Source organism: Clinocottus analis, unplaced genomic scaffold, assembly GCF_023055335.1.
Source record: "Clinocottus analis isolate CAN_PGR_092001 unplaced genomic scaffold, fCliAna1.0.p SCAF_23, whole genome shotgun sequence".
Taxonomy (NCBI): domain Eukaryota; kingdom Metazoa; phylum Chordata; class Actinopteri; order Perciformes; family Cottidae; genus Clinocottus; species Clinocottus analis.
The window spans coordinates 5,619,566-5,641,766 of record NW_027175965.1 but is presented as its reverse complement, the minus strand read 5'-3'; the positions used below and the strand labels follow the sequence as shown (position 1 = coordinate 5,641,766).

At 42.2% G+C, this 22,201-nt stretch overlaps 1 protein-coding gene across 1 annotated transcript in view; it reads right to left on the bottom strand.

Annotated features, from left to right (window-relative positions):
* LOC137793784 (collagen alpha-1(XXIV) chain) overlaps nucleotides 1-11,406 on the bottom strand; it is a 66,388-nt gene extending 54,982 nt beyond the window's left edge. The window contains exons 1-4 of the mRNA XM_068590140.1: nucleotides 11,345-11,406; nucleotides 11,125-11,195; nucleotides 4,749-6,079; nucleotides 1,664-1,717 (exon numbers count right to left, since the gene is read on the bottom strand). Of these exons, the coding sequence (XP_068446241.1) occupies nucleotides 1,664-1,717; nucleotides 4,749-6,079; nucleotides 11,125-11,195; nucleotides 11,345-11,406 (1,518 nt within the window). The remainder of the gene's footprint in view (nucleotides 1-1,663; nucleotides 1,718-4,748; nucleotides 6,080-11,124; nucleotides 11,196-11,344) is intronic.
* Nucleotides 11,407-22,201: the final 10,795 nt, after the last annotated feature.

The window sequence follows — 22,201 nt, the reverse complement described above, 5'->3', positions numbered from 1 at the left end:
TTGTTGCCTGTAAACTAAGCCTGGACAAGAGCACGTTGCCCATAAAACATATAAAGAAAGTAAACTCTTAAAGTCATCATTTGGTTTTGGTAAACTGAGATTAAGGAGTATTCAATGTCAACTTAAAAAAACATTTTGCTTATTTCTGCCTCAATATTAAAAACTATTTCTACGGTGTGATATTACACGATCGAAACCACAATTAATTGCAGCCCTTTCCTTCATAAGTTCTTGATCGCTGTATCAATCACCAACTGATTTTTTTTTTTAAGAAAAGAACTTCTGAAGTAAATGTGTCTGTTTTCATGACAAAGGGCCACACCAAATGTCATACCCTAACCCCATGATCACGTGCACGTAGTCTGATAACGTTTACAGTTGGAGGAAAGGCTGCTGCTCTGCGCTGACACAGCAAAGACACAACCACAGTACCGCACACAGCCCTCAGCGTCCCACCACATAATGATCCAGGGCCTCCTTCTGTCTCCACTTTATGACTTCGCTTATGGAGTTAAGAGTATGTTTTGTATCAGCTATGTGCTTTCTAAGCCTTTTACTGGGAGACATATTTTACTATCTGCCACCTCACCCTGTCTACCAGCCTGTCTATCTGCCTTCTGGTCTTGCCTGTCGTGCTCTCTTAAAATACGGCAGAACAGAAGTATGCTTTCACAATAATTTGAATGGAGCCAGACCGTTGATGCAGTGGGGATGCCAAAGCAGGGGGATCCAATAAATTGTTGAACCTGGCTCAACTGTTGCTGCAATGCAACATGACGTCATCTGGCAGATTGCTGCGTTGCATCACTTTGAAACGCTGGATTTCGACATTTAACTTCTGCAATTGTCTTGATAAAATAAAAGCTTCCGTGATCATTTTTTCAGAGTTGTAAAATTCGGTCATGCAAGCACGTAACACACACTGATCCGTTACTCTGACTTCCTGGATCATCATGCTGGATCAACATGCTCCCACATATGAAAGCAGAGCAAAAACAGCTGCAACCTCACTATGAAGGTGAGAGAAGCACAAGGGGAAATGCTGCATCTGTACGATACTTTGAACTAAAGGAGATAGTTAACTATTAATTATGTACACAATTGTCTTTTTTCCCATTTAGGACATTCCATAAGGTATTTATGTTCATATTATCTGAGATCAGACAACCCCAAATAATTCTAAAACTCAAATCAAGCAGTCTGATTGTTTCACAGCTGTGAATTAATACCCATAGACCACTGTTATGACGTTTAATGTCTTTGCATTTTCAGAATCACTCTCACCCCACAAATAAAAGGAAGTTATGATCCTTAGCACTTTGAAGTTCCTCCTATTTTACTGTACTATGTTATTTAAATGTATCATTTATTCATAAAAAACTATTCTATAATAAAAGCTTATAGTAGCTCACAACAGGCTGTAATATGTTATTGTATCACACCCAAGCGGCATTTTTGGCGTCCAATGCAAATGCGTGACGAGAAATAAAAGACATGTATCTGGTGGTGAAAAAACATCCTCTATTTATAATGTAACTTCTTTATTAAAGGCCACTATCACATAGAGTGGGATGGGCATACTGCCCCTCCTGAATTATAGATAACAGTTCATTTAAAGGATGTTCCTGTGTACCATCACCATGGCACATAAAAGGCTACTCACCCGAGGACCTCTTTTTCCTGGAGGACCAGGTAAACCAGGGGGACCAGAAGGACCCTAAATCAGAGAGACAGGAAGAGGGACAGATAGAAGGTAATGTTGTTGAGAGAGAGGGAGTAAAGAGGGGGGGAGAGAGATGAGAGTAGGTCAATGACAAGCAATAACATGCAGTAGTTCACTGTCCAGGCCCTGCCATGGTGAGTATGTGCTATATTTATGTAAGAGAGCTATGAAGTTCAAAGACAGGCGCCGAGTGTTTTCACCTAAAAAGCTTGATCTGTGAACAGAAGGGTCAGGTTACATTTTGGAGATGAGACTGACACCACCAGTCCGTGGGCAGTATGTGGCATTGACAAATCTTTCTTCATGGAAAAACTGCATTTCATCTTCTGGTAAGGAGACTCTTGCTAAACAATATCCAATGTGTTTGTATTATTTTGCTGGAAAAAGATATAATAATTTCAAATACATCTATTGTTGTTTTTTTTAATCTGACAATATCCGGTAATTTCATAACAATGGGACTCTATTAAGGGACAATTACCAATAAAATAAATGATCAACCAGCTCTAATTACTGACATTTGAAACAGAACAATGCAAAAAAATACTCAGTGTGATCTTGTACATCAGTCCTGTTACACATTTGACTTCTTCTTACTAGATGGCTTTGAAGTCGTTGACGCTAAAGAGAAAAAGTGTAGAGATTAAAAATATGAACACGTGGTGGAGGGCATGTCCGCTGAATGGATTTGAGGTGTAAATTGAGTGAGAGATTTACATTATCTCCTATATCTTTGAAACCAAATCAAGCTGAGCATTCGAGCAGATGAGTGCACTTGTTATATTGTGTTTTCATATTGTTGAAAGGTGTGCAAATACATTTAGGTTATTAGTTGCCGATTGAAACGTAGGATATTCACCTTCACTGGGACACGTAAACACTGCCTTTGGGGGTAAAGGAGAGTTTTGTAATGGATATTCTTTGCTACTTCAATCAATAGAAATCGCTGCCAGCAAAAAGATGAACCGGCGTGTCAGTTCTGCTCTACAGTGGAAACATTTCTCCGTTACTTGCTTGGTCTACGCCAAAAATGAATTATGACGAGACAATCCGAGAATTTTAAGGAGGCCGTCGTATTCAAACACTAAAAGGGTGCAAGAATAAACAAAGCAAACGCATAGATAGATCACTCTCGAAAGATAAACAGCTGAGTTCACTTGAATATGTTATACATTGCTTAAGGGAATTTAGAAATAGCAGGACAAATCAATCTATTGTGAAAATAGAGTACATTTTCAGTCAAAGGTGAATTGATTCACTTGATTGGAGAGATTTATTGACAATTACACACTTGAACAACAATTTCCGATACTGAATAAGCAGGAAATCTCCTTCTGAGCCAGGAAACTATTCATTCCTCAGGTTGTTCGTTTACCCCCAAAGGTAAGGTTTACACTTTAAAATGAAAAACAGACATTATTAGACTATTTAATTTACTATTATTTACTTTTGTGAATTGTTGCTAAAGCCAGAGATCACGACAGGGTGCATCCCTCACTCCTGTCAGAGCAGATGAGCACAGAGGGAGACTTGAATAAAGAAACAGCCGTTTGTTCTGCCACACTCCCACACAGAGACACATGGAAACTGTGAGCACACGACTTCGCCACAACAACAAGGCCGAAAGAAAGAGACGCACTCATTCAGTAAAATGATAATATTCATATCTTTCGTACTATCTGCCAAGGCAAGGGTCAAATTTTCTCTCGATGGAGTCCATGCAAGAAATCGAATGTCTGTAAAGTTGAAGGATAGAATGAATCATCTTGTGAACTTGTTGTGTTGTGTGACCTTAACTTGAGCTGAATAGGCCCCCGCATTGTAACCCAACATGTGGTAAAAAAAAAAAAAAAAAAAAAACGCAAGCCGTCAGCTGTAGGTAGCTTAATAACAAACTATGCTGAGACACACCGGGAAATGCATTAAGGACGTGATGACTATTATATATAATCCATATTGTATTGTTGTTCATGATATAATCAGCTGTATTGTCAAACTTGATCCAAAGAAAAAACCCAATTGAAAAAATCCTATTCACAGCGATCAGGCTAGAAAAGGGTTAACCAGCCTGACGTTCGCCCTGCACATGCCACTGTGCTTGTCTAGTTATGTGGCTGCAAAACTATGAAATACTTCCCCTGAGGATGTAAACCAGCTTTTTTTTTTCTTTTCAAGTTCAAACGGAGAGCCAATGACACAGAGTGAGCCACTGACCTTCAGCTGACCCAGAATTCAAAACATGCCTGGTCAGAGTAGTCAAGAAATAGGCTGATGACGACTATAAAAAAAACAACAATATTCATGCAGAATCCCCACTGAAAAAGGACCTGGATTTGATTGTATCTTGCTCATAATACTGCAGGACAGTGTAGTCACGCTCTGAGACGTTAAGATATGTTGCAACAGCTCAGTGCTGGCAAAGCTGTGTCGCACCTACAGACCTGCAGGCACTTAATAAAGGATCTATGGAAACTGGGAGGTGAGTTCTCTTACGTCATTACACAAACTCCTAAGCTTAAACAGATCAGATAGAAATTCCCGACACATCTCATTCATGGAAAGTCTGAGCTATAAAAGCGTGTTCAGCGTGCAAAGGTATCCTGACAGCCTGCTTACATCATAATGCTGATGTGCTGCAAATTGTTCTTTCCAGGGGTTTACCTCCAACCTTCAGACGAGCTATCCTCTCTAACATCAGAGCAAAAGTGGCTGCCAGTATTTCGGCAAGGGAATGACATGTTATTTTAACAACATGTAGATACAGGAAAACAGAACAGTGCTTGGACATGCCATCCCCTATAAATCACTGCACCACCCTGCCAAAATAGATTTCCATATTGCTGTATGTAACAAAGCCAAATTTTATGTAGTATTTTAAGTGTGAGGGCCATAAATTACCTTTGATTGCCTTGTATTGCTATTTTCCTCTCGAGCATGTGCAGCATTGCACCAACTTGTTTCTCAACTCTTTGAATAACGTTTCATAAACACTCACAGCTCGACTTGTCATTCATAAATTACTTACCGGAGAACCTGGCTCTCCTTTGGGGCCACGGAAACCATCTTCATAATCGTATAAATAGTCTGTATCCTCATACCCATAGTCATATCCTCCGACGTCTACATCCTCATAGCTGCCATCCAGATCATGCTGTTCGGAGGTGTCCACCTGATTATCTCGGTACAAAGTGGTGCTATTGGCTCTCAGGTGAATCTCCAGGTGCTGGTGAGTGTGTTGCGGACCCGAGTCAGAGTCCCTGGAGCTGTTGATGGTGCTGTTCCTGAGTCCTTCCTTCAGCTGGCTTTGCCTGACTGGGGAAATCAGGCCTGCGGTGGCATCTGGAGACTGCGGGCTCCCCGAGCTGATCGCTTCCTCTTTGCTGTTTTCGGAGTGCTCGTTGTTGATAGTTGCGCTACGGTCGAGATGAAGCGTTCGTCCCCTCGGCGTGGCGGCGGTAGGGCCGTCACGCTGAAGTGAAGATGGGGTGGAGTGAGCAAGGGGATCCAATTTGGACATGTGGCTCTGATCCCTCAGATGAGGTTGTACTGATGGGCTCAGTGTTGAATACTGCTTGACCAAATTACCAGAGGACACTTTGAAAGCTGCAGTAGCTTTTAAGGGAGTATGACGGGTAGCTGCTACTCCGACGAGGGACTCTGTCAGAGGGTTTGAAGGAGGGTCATTTGCCTCAAGATCCAAACTTGGATCTGGCAAAGGCAATCGGTGAGTGTCGGCCAGCCGGCACTGTGTTTTAAGGTAGTTGCAGTAGTGCGCGGCAGCTTCGGCGGAGGGATAGATATCTAGCTGGCAGACTCGACCATGAAATGCTGCCGCTTTAGAGTTCATCCTGCCAAGAGTGAAGAGACCCCCGGAGTCTCCCAGCGTGTGAGATCTCCCCAGGGTCTGCTCCCGCTGATGCACTGCGCCACAATCCGCGTAGAATGACACCGAGCGCGCGCGAACACCGACAGCAAAAGGGTGCTGGCGCCCATCCTGCCAGTTGTAGTTGAAGTAGATGGAGGCTTTCTCTGCGGTGTAAACCACCACTCTGCGTGGCAGCAGCTGAATGCCAAAACGCAGCCTGTCCCTGCCATCTTTGACGCTGAAAAGAAAAGCGTTGTTTGCTCGCCAGGAGCTAAGGCTAACCACAACCGAGAACTCCTCGCCGATCTCAGGTGGGAAGAGACTGCCCGCTGGAGCTTCATAGAGGGAGTTTGAGTCGAATAATACCCCATATCCAGAAACAGGAAGATTGAAAGGTGAGAGAGCAGTGGTGTGCGTCGTCGAAGGTGGACTCGTCCTCTTGTCTGTGCTGCTTCGAGCTGAAAGCCCCAGTCGGTAGAGGATATCCACTCCTGGAGGACAGAGGAGACAATGGTAAGTTTAGGAACAACTGGATCAGAGAGATGAGCTTTGGTTGAATAGTTTCTTCAACAACAAATATAAAAAGTGCTGGACTGCTCTTATGGTCGTCTCTTTTGTATAAAAATAAATATATGTGATTTATTTCAAGATAAAGTCACCAAAACAAGTTTGAACTGTTTTGGAATATGCATTTTTTGAGGTCATGTTAATGGATTCATCTGCAGTTGATTTGGAGAAATGCACAACAGTGAACAGAGGACGACACATCTATAAAACTCTACCGATCCAAAATAGCAATAATATTAAAAGAAAATAGATTTAGACAGGTAGATCAGCAGCCTATGAAACAGTCTAATTCCATGTAACATTACATCATTACACAAACTCCTAAGTTTAACAGATCAGATAGAAATTCCCGACACATCTCATTCATGGAAAGTCTGAGCTAGTCATACAGGGGACCATGTTTTCTCTCTCTATCTCTCTCTCTTCTACCACTTCTTTACTCTTATTTGAATTAGCTGATTCGTACAAGCATAGATAAAATAGATACAGACCAAGATCATGGCCAAAAAAAAATTGTAATTTCTTTTAATTAGCCTAACAAAATATAGCCAGATTAAGCATCTTGTAGTCACAACACAATTCCATTGCTATGTATAATGCCTATGTTTGCATTGTATTCAATGAAAGCCACAGTCACAACGTCAGCCATGATTTTCCACTCAGTGTTTTTGGATCTCACTGACAAAAGCTCCAGATCAGAGGCAAATCCATGTTGCCTCGAAAGTCACACGTCAACTCGCAAGCGCTGTCTGTGAAGGACGTGAGACAAGAGGCAGACACATTCCAGATATCTAGAATACTAAACATCTTATCCTGTGAGGGAGTCTGCCAAGAAGCCAACGCCAATGAGGGCGGGAGGGTTGAGGGGAAACCCGACAGAGGGGTTTCCTGTATCAATAAAAACGTTCAGCGTGTCCTGCATTTGCAGTGCCGTATGTCGTAGCGAGGGTGTCGGATGTTGGCATGAATCAACACACAACTCAGCACGGTGAATGATCCACATAGGGAAATGGTTAAGGCATGCTGACACACACGCTATTCTGTGAACCGACGCCAACATCAACAAGCAATTCGATGTCACCTCTCGCGTGTGATATCGGAACAAAACATGGTTTGGTGAGAGATCTCATCTGGGATTCCTCCTGGTGAAAGATTGCTGGTCATGTCGCATGACAACTACAACCACTTCAAGACTCAGAATTACAAGACAGCCAATTGTGTAGTATAGTGAACAGCACAGCGATATGACGACTTCAAAGGTCATGTAGTTTAAACTAGGCTCTAGATGTCTTTTGTGTCGGGTGAAACAGGGGCAATAACGCAGGACAAAGCTCACTAGACAAACTTATTTTAGTCATTACAGACCACCATAACACACACAATGTTGTAGATGTTGTTGCAGTTCTCACTGATCAAAACATAGGTTTAATAACTGCCCTTCTTCACTGATCACTGGTCTACGATGCAGGTGAAACCCTCCCAGTTGTTCTCCGAGAGCAGTTACCAGAAAGGCAGCTGTGGCCCAGATGAGAGGCAGGGGGCTCGAGAAGGATGGGGCCTAAACTAAGATAAAGGAAACCAGTCCACGCAGGCTTTCTGAATCAATCTTCCACCAGAGATTTATAAGATCGGCATTCCTCTTAATGGTCTTGTCATTCTTCTGCCATGCCTACAGGTAACAGATGTTGTCCGTTAAGTCAAACATTATTTGGAGGCAGAGGAGGTTCCGTGCAGTGTTGGCTTTAAATAAAAGAAATAGACATATGTGTCACACGTATCACATTATGTCAGCATGGAGCAGTAATGGTTCCAGAAAAACAAATGTAGATGTTAAGTGAATCACAAATGGATCGGTCATTTAAGAAGCTGCCCTGACCTGTGAGTCTGTGTTTATGTTCACAACGCCTCTTCTGTATTGAGGTATTGTATTATATATTTTACCTATAAACATAGATTAGAAAAGACTTTTGAGGTTGGTTTTAGTCTAAGAGCGTTAACAACCATTCAGACTGCAGACACCAAAAAAATACAAAAATATTACAAAAAGAAAACGTCAAACATAACATACCTATTTCTCATTCTTCATGATTGCACATGTAAAGGTTTCACCTTTAAACTTGTTCAGGGATTAAATCAAACTGCCAATAACTTCTGAATTTCTAAAATGTCAACCGCAGGAATGTTCAAACATTACATGTTTGAAGTTACCAGATGGTGACTTTGTGTAAAGGCCTGTACAAAAAAAGCTGCATGAATTGAAGCAGATTATCAGTTACTTAAGTTTTACCTTCAAGTTGTCAAAGATTCAGACATAAAGAAAAAATAGGAGCCATCTAAATGTTTGTGCCATAAGTTTTAAACGCTCACATTTATCAAGCGTGCCGCATGATAGTTTCTGCTTGACACACAGCGCAGCGATGCAACACACACACACACACACACACACACACAAAACTATTAATAGCAAAAAAAAATCCTTTTTGTTAAAGCAACTATTTAAATCCAAATGAATAATATATTTCTTAAACATTTGAACTTATGCATGACAACAGCAAAGTCAAATGTTAGTTATTGTATTGTTAACTCTGACTTTGGGCAGGTTACTATTATTTTTAGGACAGTTCCAGGACAGTGGTTACAAAATAAAACGTCTACTGTCAATTATAGTTCATTAAAAAAAGAAATCGGCAAAAAATCTGAATCAGTACGTAGACTTACTCTATCACTGGACAATCTCAAATGCAATCATATGAAACATAAACCAGGCTAATATATTCACTTCTGAAAGTTCCCATTTCGGAAATATTAGGTAATCTCACAAGCTCAACAGGTTCAAATTGTAATACAGCGACAGCAAGTATAGATGACTGCTGCAGAAGTTCACATTCTTAACAAAATTACATTTGAAATCACAGAAACAGCAATTTGCAACAAGGGTATAATATATTAATAGTATACAGTACATTTGCTGTTAAGATACAGAACTTCTCAGATAAATACTTTGGAAAAGTGGAGTCCACTAGTTTTCAACTAGTTTTTTTTACAGATGAGTTAAACACTTCCTTTTCTGTCTCAGCGCTTTGGAGGGAGGAAGGGAAAGAGTTCGAAACGGAGCGAAAAGGTGCGATAAACAGACATGCGGTGCATCATCCTGGATGTTGTTTTGCAGGGTTTATAGTCCTGCAGCCCTGCCATGGAAACTATATATCTGCAGCTGATCTAAGCATGCACTGAGATGTCCTTGACATTCTTAGCCCGAGGTAAAGTCAGCCCAGATTCCAATCAACCTGTCTCATATGTGAAGACAAGCTGCTCGAGCACTCTGTGTGCATTCCTCCTTCCCTCGTTATGATGGATTGATCCTGCTCGGAGTGTGCTCAAGACAATGATGAAATGAGGGGAGGGACCCTCAAAGCACTTTGTTTCCTCTATGCAACGGGTAATAAACAATGCACATGCATGTGGAGATGTGAGGAACATCGAGGATTCATTAAGAGGTCAACCTCTCAATGAATTTAATGAGGTAAGTTATGTGGTATTTCTGGCAGTGGCCCAGTGGGAGGGCACTCACAAAACCTCTGAACAAATTCACAGAGTGCAACCTGTGAATTTAAAACATATTTAAAGTTTTCTTTACAGTCTCTTGACAGCGTTCTTTCTTGCTGAGTGAAGTTATTTCAAGGGAGTCACATCCATAGTAATTTGCGGGATAATGTACAGCAGTAAAGAAACTTTCTTTAGATTTACTGACTCTAAACTGGTGGAAATACTCCGCATCCTATCATCAACGTCTGCCCTTCTAACCTTCAATTCCTCCCATCATTTTTTTCCTCTCTTTCTTTAACTGATTACTATTGCCTTCGGTCAGCTGAGGCAAAGTTGCCAATACTTTTGTGTTTCCCTCATTTTCATTCTGCAGCAGTTAGAAGCGCTGCTGTTAAAACATTCACACGATCATCAATATCTGCTGCTCTTGTGTTCCACGAGATATGTGAGGCCAAGCTCATACATTTTTATTTTAAAACGCAAACAGTGTCCTTGCACACAAGAGCCTTAAAGTGAGTCTTGAGGTAGGTTATAAGGCAACTAGCTCTTGTGTTTCACTATTTCATCTGACACCAGGTCATTGAAAGACTTAGCCTCCATTGCTAGCCGGTGGACGTAGAGAAATGAATGCATTTATATGCAGACTTTGGATAAACAGTGTTGGAATTATATGAATTAGGTATCAAAAGCAATGCACTGTAATTCGAAGGTAACCCCCAAAATGTTTTCCTACGTCATCCACGTAATCATGAACGAGGACGTATAAAGACTGCGAAAGGCCACACAGGGTGAGCGGGAGTTGATGGACGGGTCCAGCAAACCCGGATCTCTCAACCAGGAGACCACCGCTGGATCCCCATGTGAAGCAAGATGTCTATATTGATTTGTGTGTTACATAACGTGCGAGCTTCAGGAGCAGCATTTATTTCGTTATTTTTAACCCAAACGATTAACTGAACCTAATTAAGTAGTTTTGTTTCCTGTAAAGATAGAAGATCATTTTAAAAATACTATTTGCGTTGAACAAGCTCAAATGTGCACATGTCGCTGGCTTTTGTAGGAAAACTAAGAAATATGAGTAACTTTTCGCAGAATATTACGCAAACCAACGAGGATATGTTGTTGATGATGTCAGACCCCAGAATAACCATTTCACCTGATGTGACCTCAAGGATAATCACAGTGTCATGAAGCTGTATAACTGTACAAACTAAATGTGTAGGAGTCTCCGAGTAGTTTTCATAACAGCAGTGATAGCCATCCAACGGCCGCAAACATGCAATAGGGATTGCATGTTTGCGGCCGGATGAAGTTCTAAAAACTGACTTTGGATATGATTGAACGATGAAATGCCAGAAAAAAAGAAGTAAAGTGATAATCTGAATGCTGATGTTTAGTTCTGCATCAGGTCTCTGTTGTTTACCTTGAGCTAGGTAGTCTTCTTCTCCAGAGAGTACTGCTGAGCATACTGACAGGAGCAGGATAAAGTTCCACCTAGAGGGACACACAATCACAAAAAAAAACAACAGTTTAGCTCATTTTCATAGCAATCTAGTGAGACATAGAAATACTGGCAGATGTTCTGATCAGTAATTGTGCCAAGCTAATAAAGAACCATTCCGATCCAAATTCTGCTCTTTTACCTTTGAGCATTTTCATGTACGTATGTCCACTTGATCATTTCAGGAACAGGTTGCCGTTCCATCACGTGGCAAAAATACATGTAAACACACACATTTAAATGTCTGACTGATTAGTGTCAAAGTCGCCTTGTGTGTAGCAGTGTAGGATGAAAACTAGACCAGGACTGGAAACTTATGCCTTAAATTTTTTTATTTGCTGTGAGACAACAATGTGAACCTGTCCGCAAAGATGGTCCCCTTCTCCCAACCAATTACAATCCTGCTGATATAGTTCATACAAGGAATTGCTGTTCATCATGAATATGTATGCCATGAGCTTTCAGATCATTAGTCAAAGAATAAATCAACTCTACTAAGAACAACTGTCTCTTGTTGATGTTTTTACTCTGTCACAAGGATGGAGGACACAATTGTGATAATTCTGAAAACAGCACCACTGACTATGAATAGGCTATTTTTTCTATTCAGTCATTAGCTATTAAAGGTTTCTAAAGGGTAAGGCTTGAGTGGAAATCAGCAACACATCTCAGACTTTTTATATCTGGAATCATAGAGACAACTCATGCAGGAAGCATGTCTCTGTCATGCTTTATTGTTCACAGACAATCATGGATTTTGTCTCAAAGGCACATTTGGTTGATGACAATGAAAAGCTGTTCATGGAGGCATGCTTCAGCAAAGCTTTGACCACAAAGAGGGAAATCCCCAGCTGACATTTAGACAGAGAAGAGCAAAGCCTGCCTTTCATTGAACTTGTAACGAACACTTTTTCCTCAGCGATCTTCTTTTCCAAAGCTCTTCAAGGAGGTGTTTTTAATACAAACGAAGATAATGATCTGCTTATGTATTTGGGAAAGCCACACATACATGGATACGTGATAACATTTAAGTTTGATTCACAAACCATATTTACATAATACTTTGACTGCTTTTGAAAAATGTCATCATGGTAAAATACACTTTAATACACAAATGTATATTCACGCAATGAGATGTGTAACTCAAATACGGCTGCATATTGTAACTTTATACTTTCATCACTGTAACTGCAGTACTTTGACCCTCGCTGACCCCACCTCTAGATGGCACTGCCCCCCCTGTAGCTAGGAGGGCGGCTTATGCTGAGTACCATCAGTAAAAAAACAAAGAAATGTACAGGAACCCAGTGCAGTGTGCATTTACATGTCACATCCACATTAGTTTGCCTGATTCAGATGAGATTTTCACATACGTAGTACGGTAACACCAGTTTTAAATGGGGAGCATGTGCAATGTGTAGTCCAGAGGCCAGGGATTACACAGACCCCCCCCCATGCGTAAATGTCCCCCCACCTGTTTTCAGTCTTTACGCACAGTTTTAAGGTGAAATCTTTAACCTCTAAATGGCAGAACCTCTTATGTCCTCCTGGATATACACTCTCACCATCCTTGTTGTGGGTATCCTAACTATATAATGATAATATGTTGTATTTGTAGAGCTATAAAAAGGTATGCGAGGCACTAATGCAGTGGAACATTTACTGACATAGTCAACCAGTGCAGGGGTGTGCAAAAACAAAGCAAGAAATGGAGCCTTCAACCACTGAACATGTGCCAGTTTTAGTATTAAACAATACTTTACCCCTATGATAAAGGTTTGATATAAGGGTAACATATTAACTAAAATAATATCAACCTTAGCTTTACAAAAACTGATACCACAAGTGAGCATGAAAGTTTTTCTTGTTCATGTTTTCCACTGATGATCAGTCATATCGCATATCAAACTCCCAAATAAACAAAGCCATCTAACATAAAAAAAAATGGAATAACTTTTTTGTACATGTGGGGGAAACTAAACTAAACTAAAATAAGATCCGATTTGGAGATTTTGCTTCAACCTTCAGTCCTTCTCACTGACATGTCATCTCTTTTCTTCAAAAACAGAGCAATTACAAATTGCTTCAAAGCATACTCTGCAAATTTAAACCAAATCAATCACATCGACAGCCCTGGACATGGTAACAGCTGCTGACACAACTTGAAGGGGCTTTTGCCAACTAGTGAGATGATTGTCAACGGTTGTCGGGCAAAAGACAGGAGCAGACAGTAGTTCTGCTATTTTAATATGCTGTTATTTAGGAGCGCTATCAATCACAGGCTGCTGTCGCATTCAGGAAATATTATGCTAGTGTTATGGCTACGAACATCACGCTTGCTTGTCTCACCAATATCTCTCCTTCGTTGCCTTTGAGGACAAGATTAACCCGACAAAGAGGCTACCAGTAGTGTTTGTGTGGCCCTACTGGACGGACAGCCACAGACAGGCAGCCATGTTTGTCTTCCCAGAGCAATGTGGCCCTGCAGACTTGAGCCGAACAAAGAGAAACAGATGCAGGCCGAGGAAAGAACGAGAGAAACGGAAAAGGAACGAGACGGAGAGAGAAAGAGAGCAAGAGAAAACCGGAAGGAGAAAGATTGAGAGTAAGCAGAAACACTATTAGCAGCGTCAGTCACCTGTTCCCCATCGAGAAAGTGGTGCGACATTCCACTGCCGGGAACACAGATCCATCCCAGAAGCGGGAAAACGCAACAGAGGAAAACGAGACGGGAATATATGATAACAATCATTCATCTGTTGAGAGAGGATAAAACTGACATTTATGAAACCAATGAGACGCTGGTTCTGCATTCAAGTTGGCAGGGTTTTAAAGTAGACCAAAAAGAAAAAAAAACTAAATATAACATGTAGCATTCCCTTTTGGAGTGGGGCCATCTGATGCTGATTCAGACAGCTTTTCCTGCCTGTCTGTCACAGCTGTAGAGGGCTATTTAAGGCCTCGCTAAGACTCTGCAACCTAACGGACTCAGGTCATCGCTTCAGCTCATCTACAGCGGCGCCATTACCTTCACTCTCACATTGACCATCCTTCTGTGTCAGCGTCAGTTGGTGAACTTCTTGTGATCTTTCACACGAAGTTCTTTTTCAGTTACATGCAGACAAGGAGGAAGTGACAGAACTGAGAACTGATTGTTTAGCAGATTGGCTACAGGCAGGGCCGCCAGCTTCATCGTTTCTTTATCAAACCCAGTGGTAGGACCCAGTCTAAGTGACAGCACACTATGACATACTTTCCAGACCTTGCAGTTAATGGAAAAGACTGCTGAAAGAAAGACAAAGCTCCCCAAACACTGCTCTGTTGACTGAGGGAAATGCCACGACGTGGGGAGTGGGTGTCATGTCAAGACTATAAATAATCACAACTTAAAACTCCTCTCTGCAAATGAGTCCTTCCAGCAGTAACAGATCTTGCCTTTCTCCTCTCAAAATTAGCTTGGATCCCTCACAATGGTTCATTCAACTCAGGGAAAAGGCTGAGAGGCAAATAAAGAGGGGCAACGCTTCATCTGGATTGGCAAACCGAGCTATCGCTTACGTTCTGTTTACACTCCTCATAAGGAGAAGGAAACCATTTTCTTGCCTACATCACTGATGTCTGTCAGTGGGTGACTTTGTGAGCACTGACGTTCACAGCACAATGTTTACATGTCTAATTTGGCAGGCCACTTACTGAATCTATTAGTACAACAAAGTATGCAAAGCTGGTAATCTACCAAAACAACTCTAAAAGGTTTCACTTCTTGAGGGAATAAATACAAAGGACGCTGTACGCATAGAATCTGTGTTGGGGGTAAAAACTATGTACAACAGCAGCTCCTCTTTACTTTGCCTCTGGTTGAAAAGGTTCTCTGACATATTGGACCATCCAAACAAACAAGATGGGAGCCACCTTGAGTGACCCGTCTCATTTCATCCCCTCTGTTGACTTTCAAAAGGTTGTTTCAGAACATCACAAGATGTAGAAGAACCCCACATAATGTAGTCATCATTCAGATATTTGGGGTTTATAGAGCTTCATTTTAAAGCATTTGCCTAACCTCTGCTATTATGTGACCCTTCATGGCAAAATATGACTCAGTTGAGCCCAAGATTTAGATGGAGAAAGATTTAAAACAATGTTAGGGAATCAAATAACGCAGCGCTCTCAGTAGCTGTAATGAGTTTAATGACATAAGTCACTTATATAACTGTGAGAGAAATAAATCAGACAGCTGAAAAATGGCACCCATCATATAAAGTGTAGAGCGCTCGTGTAAATACCCAGCATTACACACAAACACACACACACACACAGAAACACACGATGTGCTAAGAGCAAGCGGGTATTTCTCTCGATGGAAACGTCCGAGTGTCTTGCTAATCAGGTGTTTTGTTACTGCATGCTTCGCTTCTCGGTCTCAGAACATTCTTGGACATGAGCAAGTAACTGATCCACAGCCAATATAAGTTCCTTTAACACCTGCATCCTGGTCATAATCACTTCATTATGGAGGCACTAAGAGGGCTTGTCTTCTTCTTGTGTCTAAACAGACGTGAGCGAAAAATTAGCAGGTCAACAAGTTTCCAGGTTCCAATTGGCCATTTGATGTTCTGTCTCTGGCGAAGGATTTAAATACTTTGTCTGCTGGTTTAACTGACAAAGACCCGAGCGTGGTGTGTGTTTGTGCTCACTCAGATGGGTGACTGGAGTCAAGAGGTCACTGCAGACCAGAGTAAAGATTGACTTAGTCCACAAGACAGCGAGCAGACAAAGGGCTGTGAGTAAACCTCCACTGGCCTTTAATGGTTTGCCCTTTTCCTGTTGCGGAGGGACCTGCAGATGTTTGAAGGGTTAAATACACTTACTCACACAGACAGGCCAAAATCCCTGCAGGCAATGGTGCAGAGAAGGTGACTATATGGCAGCCAGAGAAAAGGCACAAGCTGTGATTCCACCTTGCATTATTTTTGCTTATAGACTTCCGGGAGGGAATATACTCTGAAGTGACAAAAAGAAAAATAACAATTGTCCCAGCTCAGTGCTGCTTTTCCTATTAACAGTTCTTCCCTATAGGCAGAATTTAGGTCAGAATAGAAATGTTTATCCTGAGTAACAAAGACATTGTTTCTTCTAAGTGCCTTTGTTGTTGAGATTTTTGTGAAGTACAATACATGTTTCTCATGTCACAAGCAGCTTTTACTCACCTCCATTGTAATGTGGAGGTGCATATGTCTTAGCGTGAATGTAAAGGACCAGAAGTAAGCTAGCTGCATGGCTAAATCCCAATTGTTATGGGTGCACTGCTCTTTATCTTCAGCCTTGTGTTATACCACCCATATAGGATTCAACTGAGCTTACAACTCTTATTGGCCAAAGATTAGAGACTCTTTGGTTTAAAATACACGGAAAACAAAACAAAAGATCTGAGGCCATAATTACAGCGAGTGTGATGATAGCCCCACGGCCAGCTACAGTATCTGTACTTAACGACAGCAAGAGTTGGAGAGTCGTTCTTCACAGCGGACTTGTTGGTGGTCCAGTCAAATCAGAAAAGTGTGTATATTGATATGTGAATCCTCACACGGACAAAGTATACCTTCAGATGCCGATTGAGTGTTATGTCTCGTGTTAGGGCTTCTCAGTTCCCATTGATGTTCACAACAAAAGAGAAGCGCTGTATCCAACACCTGATCGACATACTGAACACACAGCTGCTCCACACAGTAGAGGAATCAATCACACTTAATGTACTTGTAAACGAACCACCTCATTAGGACATCATATACTGTACTTCGTTACATTCAACATGTTATCAGCCATTAGTCTAGATCCTCGCCACGGCTCATCTCCACTTCCTGAAAAACGTGCGCCATAAACTTATCATGAGAAGTGCCAGCCAGTGTTGAGGAGACAGCATGCTCTCAGTAAAGTGCACAGTATGTGAGTAGCTGTGAGTCTCTGCAGCTTTACAGTCCAACCAGCAGCAGCAATGGAGCAGATATGCTTGCAACAGTGGGTGATTGTGTAGAGCTCAGGAGCCAGTTTAACCACTGGTGCATACACACTAAACTCTCCCAGTGAATTCAAGGAAGGCCATGATTGTTCTCAGTTAGCCCAGGAAGGCTCTCATTTTCACTCTCAAGGAGAAGGAAGAAGGAAAAAAAAGCATCTCTCAGGATTTCAGGTCGACTTTGTTTTCCATTGAGCAAACACTATCAGCAGAGAAGAACAGAAAGCTTTGTGAGCTCAGCTCTCTTTAGATCGTATCTGGAAGGAACTCATAATAGAGTACAGACAACTTGGACTCACTTCTGATAGAAGAAAATGCATTTCCTGTTAAATAGCCTATGGAGGCTTGCACATTTCTGGAGCTCCACAGTGCCAGCTGAATGTAACAGGACAACAAAACCTGCATGCAGGATGTCAATAATAAACACTTCCATGAGGAATGTTCAGGTTTAAAGACACTAAATAGATGTTTTTTTTCCTCCCATTTAACGACAAACACTATGACAGAGTTTGATTCATTTGTTAGATCTTGAGTCCTTGTTTGTTAGATCTTGTGCTTCTCATCAGAGCACCACAGGGAATTATCACTGAAATGCTGAGTAAGCATCATTGCTTCCAAGCCATATGCAGTGTTTATTTATCGACTTATCATAGCTATGTCAGTGAAAGGGCGTTCAGCAGCAGACCACATGTTATCCAGATAATAATGGAGGAGATCCCAGGCTGCATGTTCATGAGGCTAGTTCAAAGCCAAGACGTGCACTCACAAAGATGTCAGCAACATTCATCAAGAGAAACTTCTTTTTTTTTTTTTTTAAAGAGAAGTTCTTGGTAAATATCCCAAACTTTCAAAGTGCACATGTGCAGCTGTGGCTTGTATGATTATTGTGAACAAAAAGTCAACAGAAAGAAAAGGCTCTAATTGAAAACATCCTAAAAAATATTCACAATATTAACTCACCAATCATTTCAATATTAAACTCTATGCGTATTTATTGGATTGACCGGATTGTATTGAATGAAAATACTGCATTGTCACGTTTTGGTGGCAAACACGGACTTCGTTACGTCAATTGATCATGCCTGCCAGCGGAACAAAAACTAAATCTGTCCTCGGAACAGTTTCAAATGCACATAGTTGGCCAAACATCTGCAGACTATTAAACCAAATGCCCACTTACGTTGCTGCCGCGGAAACGTGTCCACTCCTTGTCCGTTGAGCTCCTAAATGCATTTGTATGCATTTGTCCAGGCAGCAGAGATCTGGGTGAAAACAGAATCACACTCAAGAGGATACCTGCTCATGGGCTAACCCTTTTGGTAACAGCCAAAGGAAGCGTAAACTGCACGGGTGAGTTCTGCCACCTCAGAATGTCCTCATCGCATGGCAGTCCGGAGGAGAGATCTCTCCCACGTCTTCTCAGATCCTTTGCGCTCTGCGGCGCGCAGTGATCCGGCTATTTCTATCCAAAGTGGAGACGCGCAACAGTTGCATGGAAAGGTTGGCTTGGGAAGAGGCGAGTCGGACTGCAGGAGATTTAACTCGACTGCTGTGTGCGATGCGGAGAGTCAGAGCTCGACTGCTTCTCGCCGAGTGGGCTCCAACACAAACAAGCGGATCCAGCTCTGAGCGTCTTTACCCCCAGGCGCTGCTTTCTGCTATGTGCCTTGACTTGCACTGAGGCAAGGGGATCCGTATTCACCCCAACACAGCTCCTACCAGCCGGTGGTGTTGAATTTCACTAGTTATGGGCTCGTGACATCACGAATAGACTTTTGGCTTGTGTTCATCAATGGCCTTTGTCTAATTTGACTACGGTATGAGCACAGGGCAGACGATGCATTAACTCGCTGTATACTCTGCAGGGTAGAGGGAAGGTTGCACACATCTGCATAAACTTGCTTGCAACACACACACACAATTTACTGACACGTGTGTTAGCGCTTGTGTATGTCAACACATAGAGTAAGACTGAAATAATGCCAGGCAAAGTCAAAATAATGCTGACAAGCAAATCTGCCAGGTGCTGCGGCTCAAGGCACTGTTGTTCTGGCATAATGGCGAGATTATATGTTATCCATCATTAGGCAACTCATATCAGGTGGTGCAAAACCTCTTTGGACAACCGTCCTGAAAAGTGCACCCTTATCTAAGAGTGTGTTGTTTTTTTTAGCAGGGGAGTAGAGGGTGGACTACTATCAGAGAGCAACAGTTCATTTTAATAATGTCATAATGTTTGATAGTGTGAGGATAAACTAAATAAGTAAGTGATGAAGTATTCATTGCATGGTTGGTTAGTCACTACGGCAGGGTTAAAAAATGGTGCAACATTATCATATGAGAACGACGAGTTATAAATATGCAATATTTGCGCAGTGCCGAACAGACTGAATTTCTACTCAAATTTCTTCTCAAATTGTACACATCAACAGGGGACAGTATTCCGAGCAGGTGTGAAAAAATTTAATCTGAAGGTGGCTTCACACGTAAGGTAACATGGCATGGAGCTTCAGGGGCTTTGGTTTGCCATCAGCTTCATCTGCTGCATTGTTTTTAGTCCTGAAATGTAACACAAATGTATACATTGTATGAACTCCAGCAGTGGTTATCATGAAACATCTTCGCTCTCGCACCTAAACTAGTTAGAAATAGCCCTTCTTTGTTTCTCTGTCACCATGTCTGAGCTCAGCGTCGCTGTGTTTCCTCCTTGAGAAGGACCCCGTTTCTTTTCTTCGTCCCTCCCATCGTTTTTTTTTTTCCCAAAACAAACAGCCTCAAATACACTTCTATCTTTCCTGATCAAGGATAACCCATTAACCTAGAACAAACAGAGCACTGTGAATCCCTGCCCTCCCTATAGACACCCCTCCCCCAAAGCACCCCAGCATCCTCCTCCTGACGTCCGCAGCCTCCTTCAGCAGCTCAGCCTACGTAGAGGGAGTCCATATGGTTTGCAGTTTAGGGAACAGGGGGGACGCCGCGAGGAGACGGAGCGGTTCCTGCCTCTAATCCCACGTGGAACACATCGTGTTTCCTAACCTGAAAACAGCAAAAGGACAGTTACAGTGAACAGTCACAATGCCCAAACAAGGAGTAATATAAGAAAGGTCAAAGTGACATGGAAACTTAATGCGAGCCTGCCAGCCGCTATAAACGGCAAGGTTAATAAAGAGCGTTCATCTCTTTGTGCCTGCAAACATGCTATGGAGGTCTTTGTGTGTCTGCAGCAGTGACTCAAACCCTCTTCCCCCTCTTCATCAAAGACAGTTGTCGCTGAGCAGGAAGCACTTTGCCCTGGATGCTCTCCCTCTCTCTCTCTTGCTTTGCCATCAGCCAGCATGTCGGGATAGCAATGCTTCTACCAGATGTTTTCTTCCACTTCCAGGAAAACAAAAATGTTGAGATGCTGGTTCTCTGACAAGACTGTGAATCCACAGTATGAACACACAAAATACATGATGAGTTTGTAGCAAAACCCTGACGTTGCCACTTGAATAACATCTCTCAGAGAAGTAAAGCATGTGCTTGCTGGTGAACACTTGAAGTTTGAGTCCAGACGTGTGTAATAAAGATAAAACCTCGATGAAATAATTGCTTTCGGGCCTGAAACGCTGCGAAAAAGGTTGTGCAAAGCTTTTCACTGTATTGTGCTATGAAATTACTTCAGCCAAGTATGCAAGGACTTTTCAAGATGAATTTTCTCTTTTTTTCCACATGTCCAGATGTGTACTAATCAGTCCATCGTGCACTGAGCACCACAACGTTCAGCGGCCCACGGAAAGACTGCCGTCCAATAATCAGAATCAGATCACCTCTCCTTCTCTCTCTTGAGGAATGGGTCGACACAGATGAGTGTGCATTGACCCCCTCCTGAAACATGTGGTATTCCTCTCCTGCAGTTTCATAATGTATCCAACAAGACAGTCAATACATGTGTTGTCAGGAAGCCAGAATCACCATGGCAGTCAATGGACCCGTGTTTTCGGACAATTAGAGTTTTAGAAGTGTGGGAAGGCCAGGCGGGATTCTGACCAGAGCAGAATATGGTCCGAAAACAAAGTCCTTCCATATGATCAGATATTAAATAATACACAGAGAGCATGTGTCCATTATAGCTTTGATTCTTACTGAACCAAAATTGCTAAATATTTGAGAAGCAATGGACAGCATTCAGAATGACCTTTTCTTGTTCAATTTCTTCAGCACAAAACATAAAATAACGACCGATGGCGCGTTCTGGCCCTATGTTGAGTCTCTTTACCAAATTTGGACTCGGGGATGTCACTGATCCCGGTCACAGGGGCTCCATGTATGACTACCTGCACCCTGGTGTATTCACTGGGAGCCCTGAATTCCAAAACCATGTGCTTGTTGGAGAGCATATTGTCTTTCAGGTTAACGTTTCATAGTACAGTAACAGCTTGTAAATGTGGGGTGTGTGGAAACTTTAAGCCTCACGGGCCCAGAGCAAAGCCAAAGTCAACCGGAGTGGTTAAAGAGAAAAAGGAACAGGAAAGGAGGAAGAGGGAAGGCTCTACGGTTGGTGGAGCGTAAAACAAAATGTTGTCTCGTAAGCAGCCAGGAGACATCATAAAAATGTGCTTCTGAGTACCGACTCTAAGTGCCATCTTCTTGACATAACGCTGCAGACATGATTGGTTAAGTGTGCCTCATTAGGTAAACAGCTCATCAGTAACTATGTGCCATGAATCAGTCCGAGCGAGGGCAATAGGTCGTGCGCAACCAGGTTGACAGCCGACTCTACCTGCAGACGGACTCGACACTAAACCTTCCCCCCCGTCTCTAATTAGCAGACACGGCCCTATGTTATTTCTGTCCTGCGTGTGTGTCACCAGCGCGTAGGGCTGTTATTTTGTCGAGCGGGGAGAGAGTGGGTAACAGCTGGGAGAGTGCTCAACAGATGGCAGAATACAGAGCAGTCGATAGTTGGAAGCAATGCTTAATGTAAGAGCGAGCGTGTGTGTG